This window comes from Falco cherrug, chromosome 4 (assembly GCF_023634085.1).
Source record: "Falco cherrug isolate bFalChe1 chromosome 4, bFalChe1.pri, whole genome shotgun sequence".
Taxonomy (NCBI): domain Eukaryota; kingdom Metazoa; phylum Chordata; class Aves; order Falconiformes; family Falconidae; genus Falco; species Falco cherrug.
In genome coordinates, this window is record NC_073700.1 from 21,832,517 (window position 1) to 21,859,031 (window position 26,515).

The 26,515-nt window shown below is 43.9% G+C and overlaps 1 protein-coding gene and 1 long non-coding RNA gene across 7 annotated transcripts in view; one reads left to right on the top strand and one right to left on the bottom strand.

The window, feature by feature from the left end:
- LOC102055836 (contactin-4) overlaps window positions 1–26,515 on the top strand; it is a 339,085-nt gene that overhangs the window by 239,114 nt on the left and 73,456 nt on the right. For all 5 annotated transcript variants that reach the window (XM_055709999.1, XM_055710003.1, XM_055710002.1 and 2 more), the window contains 3 exons: window positions 13,512–13,715; window positions 20,820–20,922; window positions 21,548–21,732. In XM_055709999.1, coding sequence (XP_055565974.1) covers window positions 13,512–13,715; window positions 20,820–20,922; window positions 21,548–21,732 — 492 coding nt within the window. The remainder of the gene's footprint in view (window positions 1–13,511; window positions 13,716–20,819; window positions 20,923–21,547; window positions 21,733–26,515) is intronic.
- LOC129736046 (uncharacterized) lies at window positions 13,724–17,045 on the bottom strand. 2 transcript variants are annotated; one of them, XR_008732206.1, is made up of 4 exons: window positions 16,726–17,045; window positions 15,547–15,988; window positions 14,783–15,009; window positions 13,724–14,672 (listed from the first exon to the last, which is right to left on the bottom strand). It is a non-coding gene; the product is annotated as an uncharacterized LOC129736046 (long non-coding RNA). The 2 variants fall into 2 exon arrangements; XR_008732205.1 differs by having other exon boundaries at window positions 13,724–15,009.

The window sequence follows — 26,515 nt, forward strand, 5'->3', positions numbered from 1 at the left end:
CCCGCTGCATAGTGCAAGGAGGAAGGGGAGAAAAATCGGGAAAACTTCAGAGCAGTGCAGAAGGGAAAAGGCATTTATCAGGCATTTTGGTACCATCAGAGGATCAGCACATGGGGCTTCCACCCCCCGAGCAGTGCTGCTCGGCAGGGAGTGCTTTGGAATGGTTTTCTTCAGTTGTTGTCAAGTATTTGTGCCCTTTTACTCCCCATCCTACAGCACCAACCTCATGGTTGTTTCGCTCTCTCCTTTGAAAACTGTCACACTGCCTTTTTATTTGTCACGTATGAAGAATTAATACATTATTAATGAATGTTTAGAGCCATTGTAGTAACAATGGGAACAAACGTTTTTAATGTTCTCCATTGGTGTGCTTACAGTCAACATTAAACAAAGTTTATGTTAAAACTTTGCAAAACAGTCAGCCTTGAAAGAGGTAAGGGAAAGAGAAGAAATTACTCTAGAAATAGCATGTAGCTAAGGAGGCCAAGGATGTTTCCACCTAATATCTGCCTAAAAGCAGGGGATTATTTCATTCTACCCGGGCAGCATCAGCCCGTTCTGCCTGCTCTGCAACTTTTATGCTGTTGCGTAAATGCATCTGGCATTTCTGCTGGCTGACCAATTCAGAATGGCTTTGGGCAAGAGCCTTGAAGCACATGTTCCCCTAAGTGTTAAATCAGCTTCTCAGTTCCAGATCTTTTTCTTGTGGTGTGTTCCCATTAATATAAAATTTTCAGAGAAATGGAAAGCCGAATCCTACAAGTGATGTTACTTTCTGTATTTGTCAGGATGAGAACGCTTCTCCTGCCATGTTTCTTACGTAGCAGGTAACCTGGAACAATATATGTCCCTGCTCCTCTTCACTACAGTAACCTTAATATTCAGCCTTTATCTTCCTGCAGTTTCTTCCAGTGTGGTATGCCAGAGCTTTTTTAAAATGTCCTTCTTGCACCACCACCCACGTGCCCAGGACTGGGCAGTTGCCTCTTGCAAGCAGATCGCCGAAGTGCTGATCTACCACTGCCTTCTCTTTATTGAGGCATTAATAGTTTCTCTTCTTTCTCTCCTACCTTAATGTCTTCATAAGCCTTTGCTGCTTGGTCAGATTTGGTTCCAATTAGTGAGAAGCTAATTTAGAGAGGAGTGTCTCACAGATGGGTGGGCAACATGATTGCAGAAGTTCCATTTCTCTAGGAAACGAAGCAAAAAATCTGCTAAGCTGGTTGCAAGTTGGTTCAACTATTTGTCCAAATGCTGCAAGGTCATTGAGCAGCCTTTCGTAGGTTGCTCTGAAGGTTGGAGTGAAAATACAAGCAGGTAAACTGTCCCTTGGGGCTGGGAAGGAAAAAGAAGACTGAGTCAGGGAAATATTTTGCATTAGCACTAGTCAGTGATGCTTTTGATATACTTGAATGTGGCAATGGTTGTAGGGTCAGTGTTGGCAGATGTGGTACATGTGGTACCAGGAGGTGGTGCAGACCTCTCTGGTTCACGGGGCAGGGGTTAAACTGTGTTGTGCACGGACAGTCCTGCTTGCAGGAGGTGGGGAATGGCAGAGGCAAGGCTTGATTTCCAAACAAATGGGAAAATGCCGCAGGAGGGTGGTGCTCCCCACAAGCTGGGGCTCAGCAGCTCACAGATGTCTGTCCTGGCATAGAAAAAGATGAGATTCAAACGGGATTTGTCTAGGTATTGCTCATTGGAGAAGGAGGTAGTGTGATATTGGAGATGTGGGAGATGGAGAAAACCGAGAGGAGAGCAGTGTAGCATCAAAAAGATCTGAATCTGGTATCAGTTTTTCCTCTTAATAGTGACTGCCACTCACACGTCCCCGTACAGTAGTCAAATTCCCATGTCCAAAGAAGATCAACATTTTAAAAGCAGGTTCCAGAGCATAAGCTGTGGAGAAAAAAAAGCTTTCAAGTGACTTATGTCAGGCCAAGAACCAGAAAATGACTTCCCTGAACCCACCAGTTCCTAGTGCTTTGCAGCATAACTCTGAGGTGAGGTCCCAGCTGATGGAGTGATGCTCCTGAAAGCCGCAACTGGATCTCAGCAGCATGACAGTATTTCTTCTTGACAGCCCCAGATTCACTCAAGGTGTCTCTTCCCATAGCTTCACAGAGAGCATGTGAGTCAGCCTTGGGGCTTCCTCCCCGGCGCTGTGAGCTGCAGGAGAGCGTAGATTTTTCTGCGTCTGGTTCCGTGTGTTGAAGATTATTGCAGTTCAGCAAAAATGGGTTTCATTAAACTTAAAAATCAGGCATATGAAACTCTCATTTAAATAAGAAGTGATTGAGAGTTGTAACTTCCACTTAAAGTACATCTCCTATCATTTATTTTTTATACTATGCCACAGTCACTGTTTAAATTATTAAAAGCAAGAAGTAGAAAGCTTCTCAGGAGATAGAAATGGATTAGATTAAAATTAATCTGACATAATCCTTTCTCAAAAACTGCTGATTCAGTTTGTGCACACGTTTATCAACATATTTGTGGATAAAGGATAAGGATAAATTCTTCCCTAATTTGGGAATGCTTCGACTTGATATCTCTGCCAGCACAGAGAACATGCAGTGCTGTTTTAATAGAGAAATTTACGAAATTACAAATACTTCCAGTAACACAAATGCCAAGCTCATTTTAGATTTACACTAATTTCGGCACCTGAGTCAGTGCATGTGGTTTGCCTCATTTCAGCAGGGATGGGTTTGGTGAGCAAGAGTTGCAAAACAGCGTCACAGCCAAATCCAGACTTTGGCAAAGGTGTTCAGACCCAAGTTTTCAACTGGCACATGTCATTTATCACCTTCAGTGCCGGCACCGCTCCAAGCTTCCCACCAAGCACCTACCGTTCGGTGTTGGTGCCCCAGCTGGGCTGTCACGGGCAGGCCGTGAGGATGCCTCGGTGTGTAATGCACACTGCCCTCCCGCAGAGCTAGAAGGGGAGAGGCTCAACTCTCCAGTAAAAACCCTGGAAATACCAAAATAATAAGGAATGTGACATTAATGATTTTTTTTCTTTATTTATCAGTGACAGCTGTTGACATCTTTAAAAAGAAATCATCTGCAAGCTAGTCATGTGGTTTATTTCCCTGTTCAGTTGCAGTCACCACTAAATGAAGATTGAAATGATATTGAGAAGGGGGTAGAGGCAGCAGGAGCTGGCTAAAGATGAGTGAGATCTGTCGTTTGGCAGAATGCAGTCAATAGGCATTTATTGAATGTTGTAACATCTTGTGATCTCTTCATAAAATAAATTAGAGAGATGAGTCTAGCTCCCGAGTTCTGCTAAGCCTGTTGCAGCCGCCCTAACCCTCCAAAGCCCGCTTTGGCTGGCCTCATCAGGCAAAGCTCTTGGAAGCCAACAGGGAGGATGATCTACTTTCAGCTCCCTTGAGATGTTTACAGCAGAAAGTGTGGTGTTGACACAAACACAGCATTGGTGTATCTCCACTTTTTCAATCAAATTTGGGTTTCCAGATCCCTGATTGTGTTATACTGCTTCGAGTCAGTAGTCCTGGCTGTGTGAGCTCTCCTTCCTATGGGAGTGATATTTTGTTGTTCAAAAATAAATGGGGGTTATGATTTTGTCATTGTCTGTTGCCTGATACATACAGAATGTCTAAATGTGCAATCATGGTGTTGTTTAAGTTTTATGTCTAAAAGTGCAACCATGATGTTGTTTTCAGCTGGTAGATACCAAAACATTTTTTATCTATCAAATATGCAAAGAGAATATTTTCCTGTGCACTACAGGCAAGTGCCACAGCATCATGTAGCAGTGCCTGTCCGTGCAGAGATCTTTCCTAAAAGACATACCACCTGCACTGCTTGGCCAGAAATTCCAGCCTTGGAGTTTATCATAATATTAATTCACTGCAGTAAGAAAATTCTCTGCAACCAACTTTCTTTTTTTAAAGGTTTGATCTAATCTCTTCCAGCTACAGTAAGAGGCTGATCAAAGGTAGTGAAAGCTGGTATTAAAGGATTAGCTAGGTCACATTGAAATACCTTTTAAAACAAGCCCAGGGACCTCTAGCTTTACTGAAGCAAGTGCACACACACAAAAATAAAAAAAAAAGAAAAAAAAAAGATTTTTAGGCTAACTCTCTCCTACTTTAAACAGCAAACAAACTGATGGATTAAATCTGTGAGTCATTCCTTAAGGTGATATGTGTAGCACTTTACATAGAACAAGCTTGGGAAATGTAAGCACCGATTGAATCTCACACAGAAAAAATACAGCACAGAATTAAAACTCGGTGTAAGCACTGTTTATGCACTTGCCCAGCTTACAGTGTATTTATTCTCATTTGATGTTTGTCCCTAAGTGATTAGCAGCTTCAGTCCAGCCCCCTTGATCTTTTTTTTCTGGCCGACCTCTCCTCTCTGTCCTTTCAATTTGCTACTGACAGTATCTGCCACAGAGGTACTTTGTCTCAGGCTGTCAGGTGAAGGTGTTCCATTGCAAGGCTGTTGATGCCACTCTGTGGACCATATCAAGCTATTACTCTTTTTTTGTACTAGAATTTTCTCATTGATATCAACTTCCCAACAGAGAGAGCATCATGCAGATCTGTACGTTGCTCGGTGGGAAAAGCCGTGAATCATCTAGGTTTGAATCCGTGTCACAGGAGACCAAGCATGCATCTCCTGGCTTCCAGCAGTACGGTGTTGCATGACGAGTAGGGGTAACGGCTGTAGCAAATATATAGCTGTTGACTCACTTGTGAGCACTTTCTGCATTATTTCCCCATAAATCAGGGGCCATGGCTCCTTTATGTTACTCCTTTATGCTGGTGGGTGGGGGCGTTTCATTCCTGGATTTCCCATCTAATAATTTCCCAGGAACTTTCCTTAGCAGAAATAAGCTTCCAATTCATAATTCCCTTCAGTGGATCAGTGGATCAGTATCTCTTGACAGGGCAAGTAACCCAACTTTTTGAGTGTCCGGAGCATCATTGTTGGCTGGTGCAGTTCGCATTTGCATCTCCGTTGGGAAGGGGCATGGCTGGGGTCACTGACCCTTCCCACAGAGCCTGGTCCAGGAGCAGCTGGGTCACTGCTGGGTAGAGCCTGTCTCCAAAAATGTGAGTTTAAACCAGAGATGCATGAAAACAAGTGGCATCAAATCCAATACCTGGGCGAGGTTCACCAGTTTCAGTAAACACCCAACCTGGTTCCCCAAAGATGTCATAAGCTCTTATGAAAAGTACAGGTTGGGTTGGGTTGTGGGTTTTCTTTTCAGGGAAGGCCAGGGTGAGCTTTAAATTTCTATAAAATGGCTTATGAAGTTTGTCAGACGCACACACAAAAAAGTTTCTTCCAAAACCTGCCAGCCTGCGTGCTAGATGGGTGCAGGTGTGGAAGGGTGTCTTCTGCCCATTAGATGTTTATGAAATAGGTTTGTGTATTTAACTGTAGTAAATACAACAGCACAGGACTCCATCTCATAACTTTTTCCAGTCAGTGATAGATAAAGGTTGCTGTTGATTTTTTTCCCTGAGGGAACTTCCAAGTTAAAATTTCATCAAAATCCCCGATGGCACGGTGCAGTAGTCATTAATGTTCCCAGTGCCATGGCAGCCAGCATAGCTAGCCATCGACTGGGGCTGGAAGCTGTTTGCCAGAGATAAGCCAGGTCAATTGTGTACAGCCATCAAATATTTAACTATTTTAGAGATACAGAAAAATGGAGATGCAGCAGATACAGGTGACTATTGATTAGGCTTCAGGTAATGAAGACCTCTCACCTTTTTAATTACCCATATGTAAAGCTCTACATGCTGGGTGAGCATGGAGGCGACGGGCTGGGAAGCAACCACTGCTCTGCATGCGTTGCAAGTTGCCGTGAGAGTGAGTTTGCACAGAATTTGGCTGATTTGTATGTTTTCCTCATTCTTACACGCTTCTGACTCATTAATGTACATACCATGTACATGAGCATCCAGCTTTTCATTATCATAAACCAGCACTAACAAACACACGGGCACAGTTATGTTAACAAGAAAAATTATCTCCCCCCAAGTAGATAAGGGGCTGCTTGTGGTTACCATTAGTGCATGGTGGGGAGATGCCAGCGATGCAGCCTGTGGTGCGGTCCCATTTCCCCATGGGTGTCTGTTGTGCCCTGTACACAGTGTCAGAAGTTGTGCATTGTCATCACTGGAGGTTCGTAAGAAAAATTTTTAAATGTTATGGTTATGGTGCCTTGGGTTGGATAGATGACCTCTCGAAGTCTGTTTGTTGTGTTCCATGATTTCATGTCTTTATGACGATTCCCATCATTACCATATCACCACTGACAACAGTGAGTTGTGCCTCTTTCACACTGTTCCAAGTCAAATTCTACAAACAGATGCACTAATTCTAGCAAAGATGAAGGGCATGTGCTTTTTCCCTGTCCTATCTGGCAGGGACAGCTCATTTCTTTGGGTGCAAATGGTTGTCTGGCTGCTGAGTAACTGTGTCGTCCGGTTTAGCATAGATGAGGGTTCATCCAGAAGTGTATTATTAACTTTAAGTTAATCTTGTTCATTATTCTTCTTATTAAAACCTGTGTTTGAGGCACAGAAGCTGTGGTGTGACGTAGCTGGGCATCCCTGCGTGATGGAGAGGGCAGAGCACAAAGTCAAGAGGAGGATTACTGAGTGATGTTTGCATCCAGGTTAATTGCATTAAATTATTCTGCAATTATTTAAGAAGAGAAGATAAAAAATTGATCCAGTGTGCTAGCAGGGCAATGAAATGGTCTGTAAGCCCACAAAAAATGTCTACAGTGCATAATTCATACAGCTTTACTATTAAAATAAAACTGTGAAAGAGAAAAATGGTCAAAACCTCCAGAAGCTGTCAGTGCTCTTGCCAGCAGAGGACTGGTACTGGGTGGAGAGGAGCCTCGGGGGTCTGGGTAGGGCCGTGTACACAGTACATTCCGCCAGGGATTTGTCTTTCCCTGAAAATCCTCTTTCCTCTTTGCCAGTGCGCTCAGACAGCGTGTCGTGGTGCATCGGGCCTCCTTTCCAGCTCGTGTTCTGTTAGTCGTGGGGCTACAGATATTGATTGCTTAATCAAATCACACTGAAATTTGAAATTATGAATATCCTCTACAAACAGTCAGCAAAATTGAGTAAGCAAAATGAGAGAGTACAGAATGAATTCACAGGACACTCATCAGATAATCAGTTATACTTTGTCATTGCCCCAGTTTACCGTAACCATCAAAACACCCTGTTAGTACCACTTAAGAGAAATTTGAACACGAAGGAATGCAAGCCATCGGGGGGGGGAAGCACCCTAGAAATTATTCACCAAAACCCAGTCCTTTATGAAAGTGTATCTAACATTGCCATTGACGGAGATGTTACCGGCCCAGGGGGCAGTCACAGAGGTGCACAGGGGGGGTGGTGAGGGGGTGTCAGCCAACTCTCCTGGGCTCTGCTGGGGCTTGTACCGCAGCCGTGGTCTGCTGGGGCGAAGCCTTGCGCCAGGCGACTGAAGGTACAAGCGGTCAGGTTCTTCCCTCACTCCATCCAGGGCTGCTTTGTCCTATTTCTGAATAAGTGAAAATTATCTCTTGTCCACTGTGACTTGGTGGTGCGAATGGCTTTTACGAGCTGGTTGTGGGTGGGTACAGGCTGTGATTGGGCTTTTTGTGTGGCAAAATACTACAGTATCTGAATACATGAAATCAATGGCAGGTGTGAACGCTTGGCATTTCCTAGCCTGGAGTGCAGCAAGCGTGGGAAGGTGAAGACTGGCTGGGCTCGGGTGTGCGTCGGCTGCTGTAATTGCAGCAGGCACGGGCGGTAACACGCAGAGCCTAAAACGCGTGCCTGCGCTGAGTCCCGTGAAAGCACAGCGCTAGGTCCAGTTCCTCTCGACCATGGATTGTGCTGCAATAGTGGAGGGAAGAGCTTCTCTGTGAGAAAAACTGTGACTTCGCTGTTGCTGGCTGTATCTGGAAAAGCCCATCTATGACCAGGAAAGTAGAGGTATGGTGTAAAGCAGGCAGCAAAGCTTCGGCACTTCCCATGCTTAGGTACAAATGGTATTTGAAAAAAATAAAAAAGTGAACATAATTTCACAGAACTGCATGATCAAGGGAAGTGCAAACCTAACTCATGGAGCTGTACTCACCGTATCTGGATTTAAATTGTCATTGTTTAGAACATACCAGGATGAGCCTCATCTTTCATTTCAAAGTGTCTCAAAATTATGTACTGCTCTTCCGAAATGCTATACTGCTGCAATTATAGTTTGGGTTGCTTGGGACTGTTGTAAAGGGAGGATTTTCATAATTTCCTTAATTTTGTATTTGTTACCTGCCGTGCATAGTGAAGCCTAATTTTTGTGCATCAAAATTTACAGGAAATGCTGCAAATCTTTTGTTTCACACTGAAAATCAGTTCCCACCTGTCAAACTTGAGTGACATAGTAGGTGATAACACAGAAGTTATAGGAATCATTAAAGATTGGATTAATCTCTGTAACTTTCAGTAAAGCCCGTAAAAAATAATAGTGTATTCTACCACACTGTTCTTATTAAAAATGATAAATGATCCCCATTTTTTGGCTAATACTAATTTCAAAATTTAATTCTTCTATTCAGCTTTATGGTTACCATAATCTTGATGTTTTAATAGCTTTTCCCATAATAGCTACAGAGACCTTTTTAAGTGGCAGCCCTGACTTTATAGAAGAGACTTAATTTTTTTTTTTCAAGAAAAGAGTTTCTTGTACTAAAAGGCAAAAAAACCCAATAGCACTTGTGTGACAAGACAGAAGACCAGAGAACATGATTTTGGCAAACCATATGTTCTAATTACAGTAATTACTCATAGCAGAATTTCTGTCCAGCTTTTGGTAACCTTTTTTTGCCACTTGCTATCATTTAGAAAAAGTTTAAAATCTACAGTGTCTTTAGCTTTGTTCCTTGTCTTGAGCAGTGTATTTTGGGGGCAGCACAGGAGAGACTCATGCTTTAATAGAGTTTATCATCAAAAATGCTTTAGAAAAATGACAAGATGTGAATGTCATCAGGAAAAGCAGACCCAGGAGGGCTGTGTGCTTTGCCGAAAGGAAAAAAAAAAAAAAAAAAAAGAGTAATAAAAACAAAATCCAGACAAAAAAACCATGCAACAAGGCGAAGTGATGCAACTTCTGCTCCTTCGTGTGTCATGTTCCCCAGGGCGAGGGAAGTTGCCGGGCTGTGCAAGAGTGTGTCTGCACTCTGATAATGAAATTGAAGAGGCATATCTTAAATGTCCTAAATCTACATTCAAGTAGCTTGAATAATTTATTTGCTTTTTAATTGCTAGAGTTGATGGCAACTGCTGGCTGCTCTAAATTTTGTTAAACCGTGATATTTAGCCACGCAGTAGTGGCAGAGGCCTTGGGTTTGATTTGTAAATATTCATTGATATTTGTGTGTGATACAGAGTATGTGTGTGTGGTTAGTACACTTGGTCCTGAAACACAGAGGTAGCCTGAGCATCAAGGATTGCTGCAGTGCGTGGGGGCAGCAGTGGTGTGAGATCGCCTCTGAAAAGGCTAAAAGGAGCGAAGAAAAAGGCTTCTGGCTTCTTTTTTGGTATTGTTGCCACTTGTATTTAAGGAAAACAGCTTTGCAAATAGCAACTTGAGTAAAAGGTGGAGCTTCAAATCAAAACGGTTTGCCTGATGTTGCATAGATGGATGTTTGAGGCATATAGCCTGGCTGCCACATGCTGCCTACTGCATTCTCCTGCCGATCACTAACCCAGGGGCATAAATATTAACGGTAAGTGTACCATGTTACCTCTGTGTGATTGAGCTTCTCCTAAAAGCCTCTGCTGCAGCAGCAGGGGAGGGAGCGTGGAGAAGAAGTTAATGGTCTGTGGGTGCGGCGTGGGCTTTCCTGCCACGTGCCTGATCGGGGAGTGACACGCAGCTCGGCGTGCTTGGGCCCATCGCTTCCGCTGTCTGCCTTGGCCAAAGTCAAATCCAGCTTCTGCTAACACACCTGTCACCTCCGCTGCTCTTCACGAACGCAGGGTTTTCCACAGGCTCCTGTGTGATGAGTGGGTGATGTTAATTAATTTAGGACACACTTCCTCGCCTCTGTTGTCTTTGCTCTGGACCATTAGAGCAAGTACCTAGCAACTTGTGGCTTTGTGCGTTCTTTTGGCAAAAAGAAAGCTACTTTCCTCCTTCTAGCGTCTGCCTGTGGTGGTATGTGGGTATTTCAAATACTGGAATGTGTGTAACCTGTCAGCATGGATTTGTGTAGATGAACATCTATGGGATAATGGTTTTAAACTGAGAGAGGGCAGATTTAGGTTAGATATTAGGAAGAAATTCTTCACTGTGAGGGTGGTGAGACCCTGGCCCAGGCTGTCCAGAGCAGCTGTGGGTGCCCCATCCCTGGCAGTGCTCAGGGCCAGGCTGGACGGGGCTGGGAGCAACCTGGGCTGGTGGAGGGGCCCCTGCCCACAGCAGGGGGCTGGAACTAGGTTGAGATCCCTTCCAACCCACACCATTCTATGATTCTAAAAAGGTTCTTCAGGTAGTCAGTAGAGCAAGAAGTGTTGGGGTTGAATATATTTCGTCTGGTGATGGCTCAAGCCAGGGTGCATAGACCTTAAGTAACTTCTCCATCTTCCTGTCCTTGCTGATAATCACTACAGAGGTGAAGATCTGCCACCCAAAACCCTTCATCTCATTCTGGTCTACCATGAGGATCCAGGCCGTCAGGGCAACGGAGGGAAGTACGGCATCATGGTGCGATGGGCGTTGCAGCGGTGGCTAGGCGGGTGCTCTGCTGGTGGCAAGGGGGCTGCTGGCCACCTCTGCTTGCCTTTACAGACAGCAGGCACGGGTCAGGAATCTTGGGATAATATCCTGTGTTTGGTAGACCTACCCTGAATGTGCTTTAAAGGGGAAATTAAAAGCATTGTAAATTAGGCAAAATTACATGAAAAAGGCCCCAAATTATAAAGGAGAAGTTTGTAATAAATTTCTCAAGGATATAGAGTCTAATGTGTAATTAGAGAACCACAAATTGCCTGTGACTGCTCTTTCTTTGTATGGAAAGACTCCGTGTCTGTAACTTCAGCAAACGTTTCAATCGCGCAGTCACCAGGAGCCATCTCAGGCTGTATTTTAAGTGTCTGTTTACACAGTTGTTACAAATTGGCTGTGGGATGTGAACTGTGTATCGCTTCCAGAGCAATTAGCATGTGAAACCTTATCAAAAGAGATCCATCAAGTTTGAAAAGCCATAAATATTGCACTAGGATCTCTAAGGAAATCAAAGTAAGTTTGATACAGTATTTATTTACATGTTGCTACACAAGCAAATGCACTTATAGATGCTCCAGCCTGCATTATTCCCTGTGCTCTATATTCCATTAGTCCCATGCTATCTGAGAGAGACAGAATTATCCGGTTGTTTTAAATATTATATAGCAATAATGGACTACTCCTAATACTAATTCTGTGTAATTCAGGCAGTTGTATTTTTCTGGACAAATATTTGTTGTAATGAAAGAAAGGGAGAGCTGTAACATCAGATCTTTGTTATGTTCCTTACTTTTATGTAACTGGATTAACAGAGTTTCATGATGGCTTTTGGGGAGAGTTTGATGTTTTGCAGTCTAGGAATAGGTCTCCTTTCATGCCCTCTGCACTGGGTTCCTCTGTGGATCCCAGAACTTCACCATTTGGTGCTCTCCTTGATCTGATCTCTTTGCTCTTGACAACTGCGTACTATGTAGAACTTTACGTTTGCCTTCTGCTCTCCTGTGACCTGCTTACCCAAGGTTTTCGACCTGGCTATCAGTTCAAATGACACAAATATTCAAGAGTTTTAACTAAAGTAGAGGGTAGTAAAAGCTACCACAATGATCATAAGGTTGTAAAGCTTGTCTTGAAAACGAAGGCAGAAGGGCTCTTGATGGCTCTCGCCGGTGAATAGGCAAGAACTCTTCTAAGCTAAAGGCATCATTAGCCCAGAAGCACATAGCTGTAGACTAGCAATGAAAATACTTAACCTGGAAATTAGAGGGTTCTTAGCAATTAAAGTAATACCAACGTACAACAGAAAAGCAGGAGCCAAAAGCCTTGCTGCTTCTAGAGTATGTTTATGAATGGGATTGTGCAGTGTCCTGGGGAAGGATAGGGTGGGACAGGGATGGTTGGTCCAGAAAGACCTCCCAGTTCTGTGTTTTTCTGAGGGATGTGTGCTCACTTCACCATTCTGCAGTCAGCGCAAAATGTCATATTGCGGAGCTCAGGGGGGGCTTGGTGGAAACTTGCTGCGTGAAGATTCACTCAAATTTAGATGCCTCTGTGAGTTCCAGGGCAGTGATGTTTATTTGCCTATTCCTGGGTGCTTCTGGAGGAACAAGATAATTGTTCACCAAGAGTAAATTAAAAAAAAAACCCACAAACCTTAACTACTTGCAGAAAATAATAAGCCAGCTGAGAAGTGGTACCTTGTTTGCTCTGAGTATCCTCTTGACATCAGCATGAGGTTACTTATAATTAGATGCACATGTGTAAATATGATGATTAGATATTCCCACATAAACACAATTATCATATCTTCCTAAAAGTCTAAGCAGGCATTTTATAATCCTGTTGTTAAAAATAAATAAATAAAACCCAACAATCTGCATTCAGCTTCTTATATATGTAAACAGTGGAACATGAGGGCAGAATATATTTTCCAAAGTACCTAATGTAGTTGAGGTCAATTACAGTTATGACTCATTAGAGTATTAAAATAAGAATATGCTTTTTAGTATAATTAGTGTTCCCTTAGAAAACTACAGCGATCTTGTATTCACTTCAGTTCTTCAAGCATTTTCAGGGTGTTTGGGCATTAGTCTTAGGCAAACATAATAGGGTTATATTGCATTAACCTCACTTACAAACTCTGCAACTACTTGCGGCATCTGATTTTTTTATTGCTCAAATAACTTCCAAAGATGTCTTATAAAACACAGAGTACTGTCTTATTAGTCATATAGAAGATTACAGCTGGTTAATTTAGTGTTCAGTTTTTTGCTGATTCAGAAATTCCAAGTGAAGAAAATGTACAGCATGTGATAACATGGCAGATCCTTCTTCGAATTGTCTTTAAAAGAAAAAAAAACGGTAAGAAAGAATAAAAGAAAAGTCATGAGTCAGGCTGAAATATTCATGACAAAAAGGTGAGATTCTTGTAAAATGCATTGCATTGTGCGTTGGAAGAACTTGGAGGAGCAACAAGAATATTAGATCCATGTGCAGGCTCAGGAAGTGTCACCATTGGAAATGTATACTTGTAGCCATGAAAATGAGACCTTGCAAAACGTTAGCCTTTTTATCTTTTCATGGCTTGCAATAAATCCAATTTTCCTATCTGAAGGGGACAGGGAAAAAAACATTTTCAGGGCTTTACCTTGGGATGGAGCCCAGCATCAGGCTGTGCCCCGTGAGAACGTACACCCTGTCACTAACGCTGGTGGTACCTGTGCTTCCAGAGCTCACCTACGCATGGATCTTCAATGAGTACCCGACCTTCGTACACCAGGACAACCGCCGCTTCGTTTCGCAAGAGACTGGGAATTTGTACATTGCAAAGGTGGAAGCTTCGGATGTGGGCAACTACACGTGTGTGGTGACGAACACGGTGACCAACAGCAGGGTCCTGGGTCCCCCCACCCCGCTCATCCTCCGGAACGATGGTAGGACTTAGAGAAGGGAATTGGGGATGGGGTTTGGCGAGCTGGTTTTATTTTCTTTGACTGGCTGTCACCCAGAAATTAAGAAATGGCCTGGAATATTTATATCAAGAGTAAAGGGAGAGATCTTCCCCTCCACAGAGGTTCATCGAGACTGGAGACCTCTGCTTTAGCTGTGGGTCTGTCACAGGCAGTGGTGGGGTTGGTGGTTCAGTGGCCAAGGTTGCTCCCACCACTGGAACAGCTCTCAGCATCAGGCAGTGGTTATAACAGAAAAACCTGATGACACTTGGCCAAAGACAGGAAATAAAAATAGATTTTTAGAGTTTGGATGTACTAGTTTTGCTCATTTTATGCAGCCCAAAAGTGAACAAAAGCACTTTGTGTTTCGCTAACTGTTAGCTCGGGCTGTATTTCCCAGCAGAGTTAGTGCTATTTTTAGTAGTCTGTGGAATAATACAAAAAAGCAAGAAGAAACCAAGAGAGGATTTCTAAATTTATACAGACAATTGATTTGTATCGTCGTCATTTTTGAGCAGATAAGAAAAATAAATTTGCATGTTAATTTGCAATTAAAATTAATTAAAATTTGTCTGTTTAAAGGATAACAGTTAGGACATTTGTTCCAGAAATAGAAATGCATTATTAGAAACTTCTTCTAGAAGAAGATCCATTGTCACCTAGTGGTATTTGACAAAAATTCCTTGCTTGTACAATACAGGCTGGTTGGTGCCAGCCTCCTGCCTGTCGCCGTCCCCTTCGCATTGACACGGCTCCGGCAGGCAGGGAGTTTGGAAACCTCGTGGGCAATGAGAAGGCACTGTGGCTGCGCTGCGGGGGCGAAGGCAGCTGGTTCCCAGGGCTGGGCCAGGCTTGCCCTCCCTTACAGGGCAGGCTGCATTTCTGTAAACGCAGTGCCAGTAATTCCGTCCCTCTGAGTCCCAAGTCAGTCATCTAACGCTTGAAAGATAAAGATGAATATTTAAATTTGTCCCTTAGTAACATTTGCAGTGTTGAAGAAGAAATATTTTTAAAATATTACATTAACAGGACTTTTATGCAAACCTTACCTAGCTGAAAGTGCTTCCATTTATCACAATCAAGTCGGTGCCTGCTCGTGTGCCGTGTCGGGGCTGATGCTGGGCTGATTGCTGGGCAGCCTGATTGCAAAGTGCCTCGCCGAGGGCTCTGCCCCGGCGCATCGCTCTTCTGCGTGCTCCACTTTATTTACAGGGACCCATCGCCTTCCCGAGGTAATTCACAGGAATGTTCTCCCGTTCCTTTGAAGTGCACTCTGCTGTTTATTAAAGATATGAAACTTTAATTGAACCTCTGAGGGGCTGGGGAATACATTCCTGAGTTAAACAAGAAAGGTGCTGTTGTGTCTGTAGAGCCAAAGATGGCTGTACTCAGAAGCCAAACGCGGGCTAAGTGTCTATTTTAAAATAGGATGGCACTGGTATTACAGCCAGGCTTCATTTTAAAAATCAGCAGGTCTCAATTTTTCATTCCACATGGAGCATTCCTATAAAATCCAAAGATAATGCACTATCACAGTTGAAAAGAGAAATCATATATGTTGCTTCATAGTGTGAACAACAAGAGTGAGTAAAATGTGAGGCACGTTGTATTTCCACTGGCAAACATGTCCTGCTTATCTTTTGCATTCATATCTGAACACGTCCAGTATATCTTCGTATATATGACATGCTATTTTCTTTACAATGCTTTATCATTAAATTAGCAGGCTCGGGGGCTAGCTCATCAACAATTAATGTTTCAATTCCATTTAATTTCTATTAGTGATTTAAGTGGAAAAAAATTCATAACATACCTCTCTGGATTGATTTACATGTACTGAGCTGCTCCTCTGGCTGCCGCCTGGGCGGACAGGAAAGTGCCACATCTGGGGGGCGGCGTACAGCTCGGGAGAGGGAGTGGGTGTCCCCGTCCCCCTGGCAGCTCCCGGGTTACAGGGAGGCTGGTGCAGCTGTGAGGCCCCCCACCCCTGGGCTGGAGAGCTGGCCTCCCGGCTGGGACAGTCCAACCTCCTCCAATGCGCTCTTCGTAAAACCGTCATGTGCTGGAAGGTTCTAAGTTATTACCTGGCTGGCTTCATGTTGAAATACTTTCTGTGAATGCCAAAAAAATCCAAGTGCTTTACAACATTCTCTTTGTGAAATTTCTGTTTTTCTCAAAAATCAAAGTTATTTTCAAACTGCAGAACATTTTTGCTGTCGTTCAGAATTACAGGTCCCTGTAGCTGACGAATAGCCCTGTTAATTTGAAAGAAACAAATGGTGGAGTTAGATGCTATCCAACAGGAATACTGGTCATCTAGAACTAAGAATAGTACCTATATTTGGAGTTTTTAAGTTATTTCAATTGAGTTGAAGAGAGAAAAAGAGAAGACTCTTTCCTTTTGTGCTGATCATAAACTCTCACTCAAAATCTTTTAGAATTCTCAATCTAGAGCTGTAGGAAGGAAACAGAGTTTAGGTGCTCATGGTTGGGCTTGACCCTATGCAGTTCGATATCAAGAATTATTATTATTTTTTTTAGAACTATGTGTATAAATTACATGGTGGGTATTCTTCCTGTAGCCAGTGTTCAAACTGCCCACGAACTAACAAACATCCCAGTTCCCCACCACGGGGCTGGGTGCAGGGTGGCACACACAGGGCTGCTATCTCATCTGCAAGAGCCCCGAGGTTTCTTTTCACATTTCTTCTACGATTTATGGCAGTAATTTTTTTCTAGACTTAGTTGTGAATCATTTCAGCTTTTTGCATTGAATACCTGCCATTTTTGTCGTGGTTATTTTGCTTGAATGTAATCATCCTGGAAAAACAGCTTTTCAGCATGTTTCTTTTTTTTTTTTTTTTTTTTTTTTTAATGTTTTAAAAGTGCTGCTTGCTTTACAATGCCAGGCTTTTGAGCTGTAATCCGTAAAAGGAAAGGATACGGGTGCAGGGGATGAAATCAGATCCTGTAGGCAGATTGCTTTCCCCACCTGTGCCTTTTGTGCTGGTTTTTTGCTTGTTTTCAGCTGCAAGGCTCCGGAGTTACAGATCTCCTGATGTTGTTTGCAGTGGCTTTTTGTAACCAGCAGCACATGCTCTTGTTGACAGAACTGGGGTTCTTTCCCTGTCGCTGTGCTGTGGAAGCAGAAGGTGCCTCTTATCCCATTAGTTATCCTCAGACAGCTTTTCCTCCTTGGAGAGATAAATATTGTAGATGGTTATGGGGTGGTGGTAGGAACAGACTGCGCCGAGGCAGCTGTTGCGGTCAGTGTGAGCTCACACTCTGCTTCGATGGACAGAGGTTACGTGATGATGATAAATGCACTGTACAAAGTACAGGGTGTGCTGGGAAAACGATGTTTTTCCTCTGTCCCTCTCAATTCCCTCCCACAAACGCATGCCATCACCCCCTGTTCAACTATTTTTATGGATTTGTGGTGGTGAGGCTGCTTGCCGTGCAGATGGATGAAAGATGTAAATAAAATGTCATGTAGGTGCAGCGGTCCCCAAAACTGCACATTTACGGTTTGGGACCTGTCCTCCTGAAGTGTGCGCCATATCCCAGCACAGGGATATGCCAAGGAATGCCAAGCAGCTCTCCCTTTTGCATCATGTAAGTGCTAGTGTATATAAGGAAAAAATACAAGGTAGTGTGGTTTTCTAGATTTCACAAGGCACTGAGGATGAGTTTTGGCCTGTGTTCTGCAAGGACTGGAGTTATTCCTGACACTGCCAGCTGGTACTTCCCATTGAGGAGAAAGGGCTTTCCGAGTTATTTTAACATTGGGAAATCCAGTAAATAGCTAAATATATATATGACACTGAAGAATGAGAATGACCCTAAAGCCTGAAGTAAGGTGTCCACTAGGGCCGTAACACTTACTGAAGCTCACAAGGAAAAGGATTTAAATTTGAATGCCAGACAAGCCTGGCAGCTCACTGAGGGATATGGACTGGAAAGGAGGTGGAAAGAGGGAACAAATATCCAACGCTGTCTCCTCCATTTAATAAGGAGGTGGCTGTTGTCTGGATGCCCCAACCCTGGCGGCACCGTTCCCGCCTGGAAGGGCAGCAGGTACCCGAGGGTGCCATCCCCACCACAGCACGTTTGGGATCCTGTGGGCCATCCCAGCCCTGCAGTGAACACCAGCCAGAGCCTGATAGGAGCACCCAGGTGTTGAGAGCCACTGCTCCTGCAGTACTGTACTACTTCTCTTTAAAATGCACTTTGGATTTTTTACATCAGAATTAAAACAGTAATAGTAGGAAAGAACTGAAATAGTCCTGGAATAAAATTACCATCAGCAGCAGCTGTATAGCCCAATTAAACTTTAACATTTCACAGGTGTTGTCAGGAAATGCATATCATCTCCTCAGACAAATTAGCTTGCTTCTGAATTCCTGAGACTTTCATCCAAAAGCACATTTTTAAGCCTTGAAATTGGAAGAAAAGTACAAAATCGTCTGAAATGCAAACACATAGATGTGCCATGACACTGGAAGTGTTCTCTAAGCTACCCAGTGTCTATTTTAGTCTTATATTTTCTCCCCCATCCCTTCCACCTGCACAGCTAAGTCAGATGTGAAGTCACCCAGGAACTGCAGGAAAAATAAGGACTGTCTGTGTGGAAATGGTCTTGGATTCAGGATGGAGAGATCTCCACTGCACTGGTGTTTCTCTTAAAAAGCGGAGACGGCAGGACTCACAGCATGCCCTATAGATCTGTATATGTAGGTAGGTTATAATTGCAGTGGGAGCCGTGTGATTTTTCCGGATACAAGTCCTGATTTTTAAGTGGCTGGAGTTTGCCGTACGGCTGGTAAGGCAGCTGCCCTCGCAGTGGTGCCTGGAGCAGTGTCCTACAGCCCCACGTACCCTTCCCACTGGGAGTCCAGTGGATTGTCACCTTGGGATAAGAGCTCTGCTCACAGCGTCAGACAAAAAAAAAACATGGGAGCAATAAAAGGAATGAATGAAAGAAGGTAAAAAATCCATTTTTCCTCCCTCTCATCCCTGTCTCCTGCTCTGGCAGGTGAATAACATTTTAATAATGCACTCTGCCTTAATTTCCTAAATACCCTGTTAGAGCCACGTGGTACTTTGCAGCCTGCTTTGCCAAAGGGGACCGAGTTCCTGCCTTGGCAGCGGAGGAAGCACCAGAAGGAACGGCTCTGATGAGTTCTGCTTGCCGAGGACCAGTCTGTAGCTGGCCAGCGGTGGGCAGGCAGCTCCTTGGCCAGCTCCCTCCCTCCCATTCTATTTAGCCACCGTGTCTTCTCCCCCCCCCTCTGCCTGGCTGCTGAGGAGTGGTTCTGAGGGCAGCCGCGTCCCCTCTGCTAATGTGCCTGGGCTGTGGTGGGTCACGTGGTGGCACAGGCATTGAGGAGCTCCTCAGCCATCTTGAGGTGAGTGATGGAGACCGTGGTTTCTTCAGGGCGGTCTCCTGCCTGAAAGCTGGCGTCTTCCAAGGTGATGCAGCTGCCTGAATCTGGTCAGGCTTTTGTGGGAGACATGAAAGGCTCTTCCTCTGCCAAGTTTGCAGTCTTGATTGCAGAACGTGGAAATACCCTCGGGGGAAAAGATCTCAATAAGTTCTGATGTCAGCAAAACGCTGCTGCTGCTCCCTGACTTTGGCACCCAGCTTGCCCTTGACACCGCTGGGCAGTAGCTGTTCTTGGCTTGGCTGAAGCTTACCCGGAAAATGTTTAGCACAGAGTCTGGAGAAATTTAGGCAAGGTTGCAAAGATTTGGCAAGTCACAATCGGGAGAACAGAGAGGATTTTCTGTGATGTTAACTGTAACAGACCCTTCCAGCCCTTCAGGGCTGCAGTGTTAACATGCAGGGGGCTAACAAGTAGCGTGTCCCATAATTCTCATTTCTGTGATATGTAAATGCTGGAGAGTTGACAGACCTGTGGGTGTCCTGCTATATGTGCTGGCAAGGACATGACTGTGTAGAGAATATTTGTATTGTTAATAAATGCATTTAATTTTGGTGACTGATGTTGTGCAGCAGGTACTCTTTGTATAATGTAGCAGCAGTGCTTATCTGCAATTAATGGGTCGGAAGAAAGATGATGTAACCTGCTGTTGCACCAGAACAGGTAATCTACAGGTCAGCAAGTAAAGATAGACTTGATGTAAGCATCATACTGAGCGTTTTCAGCTTTAAAAATCTTAACTGTGAAAAAGTAAAGAAAAAAAGCCTTTTCTTGTATCCTCTTTGCAAAGCAGGGGGCTAGGAAGCAGCGCTGGCTGGGATCACGAGCCACCATAAGCAGCCCTGACTTACCCAAACGTCTCTGCAAACTTGTGGTGTCTCAGTTCTGCACTGGTACATCCTGGTGGCCTTCCTCTGGGCTGGGGCAGCCCCACAGCCACCGTGCAGCCCGGCCGCTCCTCGCCTGGCCCATGGCCAGGCACAGCCACGCAGTCAGGATTTAAACTGCAATCATCAATTAGCTGATAATCACTGTTGGTGAAATTATATGTGCCGGTTTTAAGACAGTACAGTGACTAGAAATGTAGCCATTTATCATGAATATAATGGCCTTTTTGTGTGCACAAATTTTTAAACACAATTTCATAAAGAGGCTGCCACGATACGTGATTTACTGGGGCAGTAAAAACAAAGACATTACCCGAAGTGTATATGATCTCTGCGCATCTAAATCCTCGAAGTTAATAGGAGCCTCGATTAGCTTCAGTGCTTGTAAAACTTTTTCTAATGGCTATTTGTTCCGCGTTTCATTTTCTAGAAGGTGGTGAACCTCCCTTATTATTGCTTTCCTTATTTCACAAGTTACCTGCAAAAATCCTGAATATTCAAAAGCAAAACGTAACAGAGCCATAAAGAAATTCTAATCTTTGGCAGATGGTGTGGAGCACTGGTTCAGATTTTCCTCTGGCAGTAAATGGGAAAAGAGCCCACACTACACGGCTGTTAGAAACGGGCCATGTTTAAAATGAATGGATTAATTGGGCAAGTAATGATGTATAGAACAGCTCTGTGCTAGCACGGGAACACTTGCGAATTTATTGCAAAAATTCAACCAAGCCTTAGCATCTATTTTATGTTCACAGGGGTGATGGGAGAGTACGAGCCGAAAATAGAAGTGCAGTTCCCAGAAACGGTTCCATCTGCAAAAGGAACAATGGTGAAACTGGAGTGCTTTGCCTTGGGGAAGTAAGTTTTGATCCATCATTACTGTTATTCCTCCAGCTCTTCACTTCCATCGTGCTGTATCGTAGAGTGTGTAGGATTTCCTAACCATTTGCTTTCCTCAGCAGGAGTTACTTATTGCAGGCGTTCACAACAGGCTAAGGGCTTAGGGAGCAGGGGCTTTGCTCATCAAAAATGCAAAGTCCCATGGAAGAGGGGAGATGTAACTTACCTTGTGAAGGTCTGTTTGTGCATAGCCTGTTTTGAGGTCTCATGCAACGCGTAAAACATGTCTCTTGTTTCTAAACACTGGCAACACTTCCAGAACTGACATGTGAGACTGGTAGGAAAATGATTGTATTGCCACAGCAGAACCCCAAATTCAACTCTGTCAAAACAGCATTTTAATGATACAAAGTCTCCTGCTTTTAAGACTATGTGAGCAATTCACCACAAGTATACATGTGTATATTTATATTCCATATAAGCCACCTATAATAAAATTGCTGCAGATCCTAGAGCCTTCAGAATGGCCATGTCTTCATCATCCTCAAACATGAAGCAGCATTAAGTTGATCAGATGAGCTTATCTGGACAAGACCCAGAGCTTTTTCTGAGCATCTTACCTTGCTTTATTTTTCTTACTTAGCCCTGTTCCTACAATTAGCTGGAGGAGAGCGGATGGGAAACAGATACCCAGAAAAGCCAGGAGGCACAGATCAAGTGGACTTCTTGAAATCCCAAATTTTCAGCAAGAAGACGCTGGACTCTATGAATGTGTAGCTGAAAATGTGAGAGGGAAAAACGTGGCACGAGGACAACTGACATTTTATGGTAAGCAGACTGCCTGCTTTCAGGGGCTTTTATTGTCTCAAGTGCAATATGCAGTAAATATTCTGTGAGAAAGTAATTTGGGGGGTATTTTAAAAATTACTTCCTTTTATAAACAGCACATCTCAAAAAAGGTGTAATTTGAAATAAACCCTGTCTGAATGGTGCATATTAATTGAGAATCAGAGTAGTCGGAACAAAAGCACATCGCTGGAAGGACATTGGCATGGTAACGTGCAGAAAGCACTTGCAGACGGCTCGCTTGCCTTCCTGCAGCTGGGAAGGTAAAACAGGTATTCCAATGGAGCATCCTCCTGGTTACAGCTTGGGATTTATTACTTATGTGTTGCCCCAGCTCATGTTAATAAATGTTAATTGCTTATAACCAATTAAGGAATGTTTCAAGAGGGGTCACTGGCTGCACAGCCTGGAAAGTTGGGGTTTAACCCTTTCGGAGCCAGCAGACTCCTCTTCACCCAAAGGCTTTCTACACCTGCTCTTCTTACACTGAAATCAGAGCCATTGAGCCAGGTACAACATAAAACTTGAGCTTCGTGGGCCTTCTGTATTAAATAAAAGATGTGTTAGTACCACTAATCCTGATACAAATGTCTGCCCATCCCCAGATTTCTGCTGGAAACAGCCCCATCTTGCAAAGCAAATTAAATGTTCCTAGGCAATGAACCAAGCTTGCAGGGGAAGTGTTACCTGTTCTGGGTTACTGTGGGTTCACCCACGTAGAGGAGGTGAGAGTCACGGGGAGGAGATTTAGAGGTATGAATGGGCTGTTGGTTTGGTACTTAGTGTCTGTCTGGTATTTTTGGAGGTGAGAAGGCTGCAGGTTACCTAACCTGCCTGCAGGCGTGCAGAGACCTCCCCACCACCATAAAAATGTTTTGTTGCTGCCCTGTTACCATCTTCAGAAGCATAATGGAGCGTTGTTCTCTGCCAGACATGTGGAGAGAAATTCAGTCTCTTCTCCCCCACATGCTCCTGAGGGCCCAGCTTCTGTCAGCAGGGGAGATGGGGTTGCATTCCAGAGGTGAGAAGACTGGGTTTGATTTATAGTATGTTTGCCACAGAAAAAGAGTTTGGGAACTTAACCCTCCTGGCAAAACTGGATTACATTTGGTGAGTAATATTTTTTTTACGAAAGGCATATGTAGGGATGTTTCAAAATTGGAAATATTTCTAGAAGACATTTCATTTAGAAATCAGAACTTTGGGGGCTTCCATTTCAAATGAAAACTTCCCTGTTTAAAATTGAGTCAAATATAAAATGAGAAAACATTAAGGAGGAGTAAAATGGCAAGAACAACGTGAAAGCTTTCATGTTAGGGAAAAAATCTGGGGTTGATTCAACCTCTTTTCTTTTTTAATTAAAAGATTTGAAGTTTTCTTTTTCTGTTCATCAAACGACGCGTGTTTCTCCTGATTTTTCCCATGTGGACGGTAAATGAAAAGACTCATCAGTTGCACAGTTTTGCTCAGCCCACGGCCAGACCTGCCTTCCTTGCAAAGCACTAAATCGGTCTACTCCCACCACAGCATATATTAAGTTATAATCTAATTACTGTAATGAATTTACCAGTCTGGATCCTGTTGCTGGAGGACTGCAGATCCTACACAAAAGCTGTCACCATGGCTAGGGCTGGTTTTCACACTTGAGATGGCATTTCAGCAAAGAAGCTCAAGATTTTTGGGGGGAAAGGAGTGTCCTCCTCTCTGTGCTCCTGGGAACTATCTTTACGTCTGCTTTTCTTCATGTGAGCAGAGGAGTTCCCTGGGGAGAGGAGTTAGCCTGCCACCACTGCTAGGTACTGGTGTTAAAGATAATTGACTGAAATACCATCCTTGTTGTCTTGAGGATGACAAGTTACTAGTTTCTAAGTATTTGGTTTTCAAGGATAACTTGTTTGGCAGCCACCTAGTAATGAAAACAGATCACTTAAAAAAACCCTTGCTTTCCGTAAGCTAGGGTCCAGAGTTTCACATGACAGCAAAGGTTTTTTAGGGAAAGTAACTTAACTGTAAACATTTTATACAAATCATGAAACTGAAAGTCATTTTCCTTAATCATTTTTCTTTTTAAATCTGAGAAGTGTTATGTCGTTACTGAAATACAGCTGTAATGTTGGCAGAGCTTTTGGGGTTGCTTTTGGTGGGTCGGGGCTGGTACCCAGAGAAGGGAGTGCTCCAGAGGATGTGATATGGGTGGTCGGACGTGCTGCCTGCACACGGTGATGTGCTCTGTCACGATGCGTGCCCTGGAGATCACAATCTGGTTCCAATGGTGACTCCTTTAAACCTGGTTATCTACCTCTTTGCATAGTGTAAAATAAAAAAAAAAGAAAAGAAAGAAATGAAAAAGAAAATTAAATTCAAATTTCCCTGCTCGCTGTAGATAACCCAACATTGCCTTCGTTGTCAGCTTCTTTCAGTGCTCCTGGAAGTTGTCAGGGAAGGTTGACTTTTGCTGTATTTCATTCTTGTATCAATGTTTATTTTTTCCTCTCTTAGCATATCAGTGACACTGAAGTTGTTTGACATTCTTGTTGCAGCAGGAAAGGTTAATTAAACGTGCAAGATCTGTTTTTCCTCCATTTTCTGTGCTTGGAGTCCCTGCAACAGCCGTGTTTTATTGCTCTCCAAAAGCATTTGTTCTGAGTCCTGTATGTCCTACTTGATAGATAGACCTTCACAATAGAAAATGTGTTAATGTTAATGCAATTACAGTGACTTATACCTGTACTTATAACTCTGAACGACACATCACTTGTTTTCTTGCTGTAAGTCCCTTGTTCTGTCTGCCATTCCCAAGCAGATACCGTGTACCTCAAATCACCTCCTGCGAATTAGCAAATGAAACTGCAAAACCTCGTCTTTTCCACCCTCATTTAACAGCCACACATGCACGTCGTGCTGTGTTCCTGCCTTTCCAGCTTGTTGCCCGCAGACCCCGGGCCCTCCAAACACCTGTGGCTGGGGCAGGTGAGGTCCCTGGCGTGAGCCAGCATCCCCTCGGGCAGAGCCAGCCCAGCCGCACTGGTGCTCCGCGGGCTCTGCCTCGGGTACCTGCCTTCCCGCTGAACTTGGCAGCCAGCGGCCGCCACGCTGCCAGCTGTGTGTTTTGATCCGCAGCATTTCGGAAGCACTCCCATTGACCTGATTCTATTTTTAATCTGTCTGCTCATAAATTTTAAATTTGATAACCCTTGGCAAGGAAAAGATTTATATCCTGAGCAAGAAGCAATGCCAATTTTTCTGGGGGGGGAGGTTGTTTTGGTTTTTTTTTTTGGCAGAAGTACAGTAAATATTAACTAGCTAATTTAAAAAGAACTTGCCCTTTGTTCATAAAACCAGCATCAAGGAGATGCTAATGTATTATCATTGTGGACGTTCACGTATTTCATTCACGTTAAGTCCAGGTGCTGTTTCAGTCAGGTCTTCCTTTGCCGGGCAGACCGTTGCAGCCCAGAGGTGGCCCTGAGCGTGGGACAGGAGGCACTGGGCAGGTGCCACAAGCACAGAGAACTCATCAGTTGCTGCGGCTGCTCTTCCCTGTGCTCAAAGCCTTCCCCACAACAGGCGAGAGCCTTGCAGCTCCGCTGGTGTACCTTGGCCAGGTTCTCCCTGCTGGCCATCATCAAAGGTCTGCATACCACCACAGTGGCGTATTTCTCTCCTTTTTTTTAAAATAGAAGTGTGTTTTTTCATGCAAAAAGTGAAATGAGATGGCCGTGCCTGTGCTTACTCCTTGGGCTGTGTTTCAGTGCGCATTTGCATTTGCATGTATTGACTCTGTCTGATGAGACAACACAACATCTTGATATCCCCACCCCAGTGACATGTATTCTCTGAATAACAGAAGACAGGGAAAATAGTTGCTGGTCAAGGTGATCCAAATATAAGCAGGTTTGATGGGGCTGGTAGTAGCAGCACCAGGGGAGGCTGCCCCCCTTGCAGGCACCCCCGCACAGGGAAGGGTGCCTGGGGCTGAGGAGCTGCACCGCCACTGGGAACATCTGGCTGCCAGATTGACGACCAAACCCATGTGGTTTGGCACTGCGCTTTCCCATCACATCAACACTGTCTTACATGGCCTGGAAGAGAGGGAAAATACCCAGGTACTGACAAGGCTTGGTTTTGGCCCATGTGTCACGGATGCAGGTGCTGACTCGTCATTGCCTCTGTTGCTCCAGGATCCTGCAGCATCTCTCGCCTGAGCTCATCCCCTCCCTGCCCAGCACCTTGCTGGCAAGCCAAGGCAAGGAAGGGAAAACTGCAGTTAAAATGGTTTCTAAAAGTCAGCACAGCAGCACCTGCACTAGCAGAGAGACAGACTTATTTGTAAGTAATTACAGTTCTTTGCAGCATTTTGTAAGATACTCAGCAGAAGCTATTTAACTGGCTGGACCGCTTTTCAGATTAAATACTTCTCAAATCATAGTCCCACCAGGAATTTATGCAGCTTCTTAATTTTGCAGTGAATAGAGTCCCCCTTTCATCAGTGGACCTGTGTTTTATTGGTGCAAGAACTACTTTATGCCACTCTATAAAACAACCTCAAATGTAAATCATATTATGTTCTTGATTATGGTTAGAGGTCTAAAAAGGAAATTTGCATAAGTGAAAATTAGGCAGTTGTATCTCTCCGTTTAGGTCCCAGATCACAAATAATTTGCTGAAAATTCAAAGCCGCTTGAAATAAAATTAGTTCCGAGCTGATAAAAATACAAGAAAATTCATATAAATAGGACAAGTATATATTATTATTGATTAAAAT